Genomic DNA, 8,772 nt, shown 5'->3' with positions numbered 1-8,772 from the left:
GCTCCTGACTCCTCCCTCTGTGTTCCTGACTCCTCCCTCTGTGCTCCTGACTCCTCCCTCTGTGTCCCTGACTCCTCCCTCTGTGTCCCTGACTCCTCCCTCTGTGCTCCTGACTCCTCCCTCTGTGCTCCTGACTCCTCCCTCTGTGTCCCTGACTCCTCCCTCTGTGTCCCTGACTCCTCCCTCTGTGTCCCTGACTCCTCCCTCTGTGTCCCTGACTCCTCCCTCTGTGTCCCTGACTCCTCCCTCTGTGTCCCTGACTCCTCCCTCTGTGTCCCTGACTCCTCCCTCTGTGTTCCTGACTCCTCCCTCTGTGTCCCTGACTCCTCCCTCTGTGTCCCTGACTCCTCCCTCTGTGTCCCTGACTCCTCCCTCTGTGTCCCTGACTCCTCCCTCTGTGCTCCTGACTCCTCCCTCTGTGTCCCTGACTCCTCCCTCTGTGCTCCTGACTCCTCCCTCTGTGTCCCTGACTCCTCCCTCTGTGTTCCTGACTCCTCCCTCTGTGCTCCTGACTCCTCCCTCTGTGCTCCTGACTCCTCCCTCTGTGTCCCTGACTCCTCCCTCTGTGTTCCTGACTCCTCCCTCTGTGCTCCTGACTCCTCCCTCTGTGCTCCTGACTCCTCCCTCTGTGTTCCTGACTCCTCCCTCTGTGTCCCTGACTCCTCCCTCTGTGTCCCTGACTCCTCCCTCTGTGCTCCTGACTCCTCCCTCTGTGTTCCTGACTCCTCCCTCTGTGTCCCTGACTCCTCCCTCTGTGTCCCTGACTCCTCCCTCTGTGTCCCTGACTCCTCCCTCTGTGTCCCTGACTCCTCCCTCTGTGTTCCTGACTCCTCCCTCTGTGCTCCTGACTCCTCCCTCTGTGTTCCTGACTCCTCCCTCTGTGTCCCTGACTCCTCCCTCTGTGTCCCTGACTCCTCCCTCTGTGTCCCTGACTCCTCCCCCTCTGTGCTCCTGACTCCTCCCTCTGTGTCCCTGACTCCTCCCTCTGAGCTCCTGACTCCTCCCTCTGTGCTCCTGACTCCTCCCTCTGTGCTCCTGACTCCTCCCTCTGTGTCCCTGACTCCTCCCTCTGTGTCCCTGACTCCTCCCTCTGTGTTCCTGACTCCTCCCTCTGTGTTCCTGACTCCTCCCTCTGTGTCCCTGACTCCTCCCTCTGTGTCCCTGACTCCTCCCTCTGTGCTCCTGACTCCTCCCTCTGTGCTCCTGACTCCTCCCTCTGTGTCCCTGACTCCTCCCTCTGTGTTCCTGACTCCTCCCTCTGTGTCCCTGACTCCTCCCTCTGTGTCCCTGACTCCTCCCTCTGTGTCCCTGACTCCTCCCTCTGTGTCCCTGACTCCTCCCTCTGTGCTCCTGACTCCTCCCTCTGTGTCCCTGACTCCTCCCTCTGTGTCCCTGACTCCTCCCTCTGTGTCCCTGACTCCTCCCTCTGTGTCCCTGACTCCTCCCTCTGTGCTCCTGACTCCTCCCTCTGTGTCCCTGACTCCTCCCTCTGTGTCCCTGACTCCTCCCTCTGTGTCCCTGACTCCTCCCTCTGTGTTCCTGACTCCTCCCTCTGTGCTCCTGACTCCTCCCTCTGTGTTCCTGACTCCTCCCTCTGTGTTCCTGACTCCTCCCTCTGTGTCCCTGACTCCTCCCTCTGTGTTCCTGACTCCTCCCTCTGTGCTCCTGACTCCTCCCTCTGTGCTCCTGACTCCTCCCTCTGTGTCCCTGACTCCTCCCTCTGTGCTCCTGACTCCTCCCTCTGTGCTCCTGACTCCTCCCTCTGTGTTCCTGACTCCTCCCTCTGTGTTCCTGACTCCTCCCTCTGTGTCCCTGACTCCTCCCTCTGTGTCCCTGACTCCTCCCTCTGTGCTCCTGACTCCTCCCTCTGTGTCCCTGACTCCTCCCTCTGTGTCCCTGACTCCTCCCTCTGTGCTCCTGACTCCTCCCTCTGTGTCCCTGACTCCTCCCTCTGTGTCCCTGACTCCTCCCTCTGTGCTCCTGACTCCTCCCTCTGTGTCCCTGACTCCTCCCTCTGTGTCCCTGACTCCTCCCTCTGTGCTCCTGACTCCTCCCTCTGTGTCCCTGACTCCTCCCTCTGTGTCCCTGACTCCTCCCTCTGTGCTCCTGACTCCTCCCTCTGTGTCCCTGACTCCTCCCTCTGTGCTCCTGACTCCTCCCTCTGTGCTCCTGACTCCTCCCTCTGTGTCCCTGACTCCTCCCTCTGTGTCCCTGACTCCTCCCTCTGTGCTCCTGACTCCTCCCTCTGTGTCCCTGACTCCTCCCTCTGTGTCCCTGACTCCTCCCTCTGTGCTCCTGACTCCTCCCTCTGTGCTCCTGACTCCTCCCTCTGTGTCCCTGACTCCTCCCTCTGTGCTCCTGACTCCTCCCTCTGTGTCCCTGACTCCTCCCTCTGTGCTCCTGACTCCTCCCTCTGTGTCCCTGACTCCTCCCTCTGTGTCCCTGACTCCTCCCTCTGTGTCCCTGACTCCTCCCTCTGTGCTCCTGACTCCTCCCTCTGTGTTCCTGACTCCTCCCTCTGTGCTCCTGACTCCTCCCTCTGTGTTCCTGACTCCTCCCTCTGTGCTCCTGACTCCTCCCTCTGTGCTCCTGACTCCTCCCTCTGTGCTCCTGACTCCTCCCTCTGTGCTCCTGACTCCTCCCTCTGTGTCCCTGACTCCTCCCTCTGTGTTCCTGACTCCTCCCTCTGTGTCCCTGACTCCTCCCTCTGTGCTCCTGACTCCTCCCTCTGTGCTCCTGACTCCTCCCTCTGTGCTCCTGACTCCTCCCTCTGTGCTCCTGACTCCTCCCTCTGTGTTCCTGACTCCTCCCTCTGTGCTCCTGACTCCTCCCTCTGTGTTCCTGACTCCTCCCTCTGTGTCCCTGACTCCTCCCTCTGTGCTCCTGACTCCTCCCTCTGTGTCCCTGACTCCTCCCTCTGTGCTCCTGACTCCTCCCTCTGTGTCCCTGACTCCTCCCTCTGTGTCCCTGACTCCTCCCTCTGTGTCCCTGACTCCTCCCTCTGTGTCCCTGACTCCTCCCTCTGTGCTCCTGACTCCTCCCTCTGTGTCCCTGACTCCTCCCTCTGTGCTCCTGACTCCTCCCTCTGTGTTCCTGACTCCTCCCTCTGTGTTCCTGACTCCTCCCTCTGTGTTCCTGACTCCTCCCTCTGTGTCCCTGACTCCTCCCTCTGTGTCCCTGACTCCTCCCTCTGTGTCCCTGACTCCTCCCTCTGTGTCCCTGACTCCTCCCTCTGTGTCCCTGACTCCTCCCTCTGTGCTCCTGACTCCTCCCTCTGTGTCCCTGACTCCTCCCTCTGTGTCCCTGACTCCTCCCTCTGTGTCCCTGACTCCTCCCTCTGTGTTCCTGACTCCTCCCTCTGTGTTCCTGACTCCTCCCTCTGTGTCCCTGACTCCTCCCTCTGTGTCCCTGACTCCTCCCTCTGTGTTCCTGACTCCTCCCTCTGTGTCCCTGACTCCTCCCTCTGTGTCCCTGACTCCTCCCTCTGTGTTCCTGACTCCTCCCTCTGTGCTCCTGACTCCTCCCTCTGTGTCCCTGACTCCTCCCTCTGTGTCCCTGACTCCTCCCTCTGTGTTCCTGACTCCTCCCTCTCTGACGTCATCATTGCGGACTTGTAGCAGCACTCTGTCATGCTGTGATGCTTCTAAACCCACACAGGTTGGCGCACGGCACAGGTACACATTGCAGGATAAAGGTGCAGATTGGTACAATATGTCGTATTTGTAGTAAAACACGAGAAGCTGTGCGACTGTTGTCTGTTTATTAACCCACACGGTGGCGCCTGGTGACTGTGTTTGTCTCACAGAGGAAAGTTCTGATTCCCCAGACCTCCACTCGCCTCATCCACCGTGCGACTTCCCCCGGGTGTCACGTCTGATGTCCAGCCTGCAGGGGTCTGACTTCAACATACACTTTACACTGTCTGTGTGTCTGTCTGTCTGTCTGTCTGTCTGTCTGCCAGCAGGTAGACCTCCCGCCTGTGTTGCACTGAGGTGGTCTGACCTGACCCACATGGAGAGGGATGATGGAATAGTTGCCGCGCGAGCAGAAAGAGCCTTCTACTATTCTGACGGGTTATTATTATTATACTGCGATCAAGTCTGAACAATGTTTTTATTCATTTAAATAGTCAACGAGATCAGTACATATATATATGTATATCAGTATATACTGGATGTCCTGAGAGTTGCAGCAGCTTCCACTAGACGGAGACGCGCCCGTGCGTCCGGGTGAGCAGATCCTCCAGCACCGGGAGCCCAGACACATGCACAGGCTCTGGCAGTGAGACCGACATCAGGCAGACACATGTACGGAGAGCTCCATGGTGCACCGTGAGGGTTAGAGACAGAGACAGACATCAGACAGATCTCCTCCCCGGCAGGTAAGTGTTGCTTATTTATTATCTGTTCAAACAAACATGATCTCTCTAACTGTTAAATGTTACCGATGTTACCGCGTGCGTAAAGCGCAGTAGACGTCATGTTGTGATATAATAACATAATAATATAATAACATATAATAATATAATAATAATAATAATATAATAATAATAATAATAATAATAACTATAATAACAGGACTGAAGTGTTTATTATTATTCTCACATCCACGCGCGTAAAAAAAGTGCCTGAAAAACAACGGAGGTTTCAATGGTTTAAACCTTCACTCAGCTTCATGATAATAGTAGATGTAATAGATGTAATAGAAGCGTCATAGCAGTACATGCATACAGCGGTACCCTTTTTGAAAGACAAGCTGATGAATCGACATACAGTCCTCATGTGTATTTGGAGGTAACGGGCAAACCCCAACTGGAAGATATTCAGATCAGATCAGACCAGCTCTCTCAGTCTCTCTCAGTCTCTCTCAGTCTCTCTCTGCCTCTCTCAGCCTCTCTCAGCCTCTCTCAGCCTCTCTCAGCCTCTCTCAGTCTCTCTCTGTCTCTCTCAGTCTCTCTCAGTCTCTCTCAGCCTCTCTCTGCCTCTCTCAGCCTCTCTCAGCCTCTCTCAGTCTCTCTCAGTCTCTCTCAGTCTCTCTCAGTCTCTCTCAGTCTCTCTCAGTCTCTCTCAGCCTCTCTCAGCCTCTCTCAGCCTCTCTCAGCCTCTCTCAGTCTCTCTCAGTCTCTCTCAGCCTCTCTCAGTCTCTCTCAGTCTCTCTCAGTCTCTCTCAGTCTCTCTCAGCCTCTCTCAGCCTCTCTCAGCCTCTCTCAGTCTCTCTCAGTCTCTCTCAGTCTCTCTCAGCCTCTCTCAGTCTCTCTCAGTCTCTCTCAGTCTCTCTCAGTCTCTCTCAGCCTCTCTCAGCCTCTCTCAGCCTCTCTCAGTCTCTCTCAGTCTCTCTCAGTCTCTCTCAGCCTCTCTCAGTCTCTCTCAGTCTCTCTCAGTCTCTCTCAGTCTCTCTCAGTCTCTCTCAGTCTCTCTCAGTCTCTCTCAGCCTCTCTCAGTCTCTCTCAGTCTCTCTCAGTCTCTCTCAGTCTCTCTCAGCCTCTCAGTCTCTCTCAGTCTCTCTCAGTCTCTCTCAGCCTCTCTCAGTCTCTCTCAGTCTCTCTCAGTCTCTCTCAGTCTCTCTCAGCCTCTCTCAGTCTCTCTCAGCCTCTCTCAGTCTCTCTCAGCCTCTCTCAGTCTCTCTCAGCCTCTCTTAGCCTCTCTCAGCCTCTCTCAGCCTCTCAGCCTCTCAGCCTCTCTCAGCCTCTCTCAGCCTCTCAGCCTCTCAGCATAACACAAGTTCCACATCGGGGATTGATGCATGTGAAGTTGCTTGTAGAAGCAGACAGGGAGGCGACGTGTTCTGCATCCACGCATAACTGTACACGTCTCTGCATCCACGCATAGCTGTACACGTCTCTGCATCCACGCATAGCTGTACACGTCTCTGCATCCACGCATAGCTGTACACGTCTCTGCATCCACGCATAGCTGTACACGTCTCTGCATCCACGCATAGCTGTACACGTCTCTGCATCCACGCATAGCTGTACACGTCTCTGCATCCACGCATAGCTGTACACGTCTCTGCATCCACGCATAGCTGTACACGTCTCTGCATCCACGCATAGCTGTACACGTCTCTGCATCCACGCATAGCTGTACACGTCTCTGCATCCACGCATAGCTGTACACGTCTCTGGTAGCAGGTTACAGTAACATCTCTAACTTCACAAGCGCAATGGTTTCTTCTTCTTCATCATTGTAGATGTACAATACATCATGGTCATACAGGCTGTGGTACAACCAGCCCAGCGACACGCTCCTGGTGCCCCAGGTCATACAGGCTGTGGTACAACCAGCCCAGCGACACGCTCCTGGTGCCCCAGACCATGGTCATACAGGCTGTGGTACAACCAGCCCAGCGACACGCTCCTGGTGCCCCAGGTCATACAGGCTGTGGTACAACCAGCCCAGCGACACGCTCCTGGTGCCCCAGACCATGGTCATACAGGCTGTGGTACAACCAGCCCAGCGACACGCTCCTGGTGCCCCAGGTCATACAGGCTGTGGTACAACCAGCCCAGCGACACGCTCCTGGTGCCCCAGGTCATTAACCAGCCCAGCGACACGCTCCTGGTGCCCCAGGTCAAAGGTCATTAGGAGTCACCAGATCCTATCAGCTGAACAGGTACTGCCAGGTTACAGACTGCCCGTCGTGTTGATATGAAGCATAATGGTCCTCGTGTTGATATGAAGCATAATGGTCCTCGTGTTGATATGAAGCATAATGGTCCTCGTGTTGATATGAAGCATAATGGTCCTCGTGTTGATATGAAGCATAATGGTCCTCGTGTTGATATGAAGCATAATGGTCCTCGTGTTGATACGAAGCATAATGGTCCTCGTGTTGATACGAAGCATAATGGTCCTCGTGTTGATATGAAGCAGGTATAACCGTTAACCCAGCCTGGTCTACACGAATTGATTGGTTATCGACGATTCTGTCAATCTGAATAATATAGGGAGGCTGCTGTAGTGTAGGACGAGTTAATGAGCTGTCAGAGGAACATGTTGACATGCAGCTGCAGATGGTTGAGAGATTTCGCGCAATCCAGCAGGTGAGGTGCAGCACGTGTGTGCGTGTTTACGTGTGTGCTTGTTTACGTGTGTGCGTGTGTGCGTGTTTACGTGCGCTGTGAACGGGCGTTTAGTCGCCGTGCTTGTTATTCCAGCCAGGTTACTGTACACAGAAAGACCAATGTTGTGTCGTTTTCTCACGGCCAGGGCGGGTTTCCCTGGAGGAGTTGGCTAAGCAATAAGCACAAGAGAGGAGGATGAATCGACCATTATTAGGCTTTTAAAATGGTCATGATTAGAATAAGATTATATAAGACTGATGATCATTTCAATACACGTGTAGAAACTGTGAGTTTTCTTGTCTCAGAGGAACACCTGCGGAGGAGGAACAGAATGGATTATTAAACCAGGCAGCAGACACCCCCCCCCCCCCCCCTCTCATGTTTTGGTTACAACATCTCTTCAGTGTAGATGTGTGTGTTCCTCTCAGACGGGAAAAGACACACCAGTATAAACTAACACACCAACTGTCACTGAGCCTCAAACAGAAGAGATAGAGCCATCTAATTATTAATTGTGGATATATGGAGGAAGGTAGGGAGGCACACACACACACACACACACACACAGACACACACACACACACAGGGTTTAATGTGTAAGGGTTATTGAAATATAGCGGCAATCAATTCTATTGTGTGACAAGATAAGACTTGTTCAGCGGAAGGGAAAGCTCATTGTCAGGCATTCAATCGACGGTTGAAAACACAATAACCATCTGAAGGACTTAAAGGCACAATAACAACTCAGGGCCTGGATTAAACTCATCAATATTGCGATGATACATGATATTACAATTCTTTTATGTTTTTGGTTGATCAAAATCTCAGTTTTGTGGACAGAGTTTACACAGATTACTGATTACGCACTTACTGCACGTTTGAAGATTTTGCAATTTTCCCTACTGAGATTCCCTACTGTGTCGTGGATATTTGCTGTGTCTCTGACTGTTCTATGCGTGTGTGCATGCGCGCGTGTGTGAATGAAAGGGTCCGCATGTGACTGTGTGTGGGTGTGTGTGCTGTGTGCTATGGATGTGGTGTTATGTGTTTACAGATGTATTCATCTGTGTCTAACAGAGAGATATGAACCCATGTAGAGAGTAACAGATGGATGGTCTCTCCTCTTCTTCTCCTCCACAGCTACCAGGGTCCCCCAGAACTACCAGGGTCCACCAGAACTACCAGGTTCCACCAGAACTACCAGGGTTCCCCCAGAACTACCAGGGTTCCACCAGAACTACCAGGGTCCCCCAGAACAGACAGGGTTCCACCAGAACTACCAGGGTCCACCAGAACAGACAGGGTTCCACCAGAACTACCAGGGCCCACCAGAACTACCAGGGTTCCACCAGAACTACCAGGGTCCCCCAGAACTAACCGGGTCCACCAGAACTACCAGGGTCCCCAGAACTACCGGGACCCACCAGAACTACCGGGACCCACCAGAACTACCAGGGTTCCACCAGAACTACCAGGGTCCCACCAGGACTAACCGGGTCCACCAGGATGTGAGAGCCAGGGGTCCAGAGGAAGTGCGAGAGCCTCAGTCTGTCTCTTCTCTCCACCCCCCTCCTCGGATCCAAGCTCCACCCTACTCCTCCCAAGCTCCACCCCCCTCCTCCCAAGCTCCACCCCCCTCCTCCCAAGCTCCACCCCCCTCCAAGCTCCACCCCCCTCCAAGCTCCACCCCCCTCCTCCGCTTCCCCCCT

At 54.4% G+C, this 8,772-nt stretch overlaps 1 protein-coding gene across 1 annotated transcript in view; it reads left to right on the top strand.

Annotated features, from left to right (window-relative positions):
• Positions 1-6,203: 6,203 nt before the first annotated feature.
• Positions 6,204-8,772, top strand: part of LOC308170081 (metabotropic glutamate receptor 8-like) — a gene marked incomplete at both ends in the record, with an annotated part of 139,227 nt that continues 136,658 nt past the window's right edge. Inside the window, 2 exons of the mRNA XM_080544813.1 lie at positions 6,204-6,576; positions 8,204-8,595. Of these exons, the coding sequence (XP_080400939.1) occupies positions 6,204-6,576; positions 8,204-8,595 (765 nt within the window). The remainder of the gene's footprint in view (positions 6,577-8,203; positions 8,596-8,772) is intronic.

Source organism: Nansenia antarctica, assembly GCF_963989245.1.
Source record: "Nansenia antarctica genome assembly, chromosome: 14".
NCBI classification, from domain to species: Eukaryota; Metazoa; Chordata; class Actinopteri; order Argentiniformes; family Microstomatidae; genus Nansenia; species Nansenia antarctica.
This window is presented reverse-complemented; position numbering and strand designations above follow the sequence as displayed.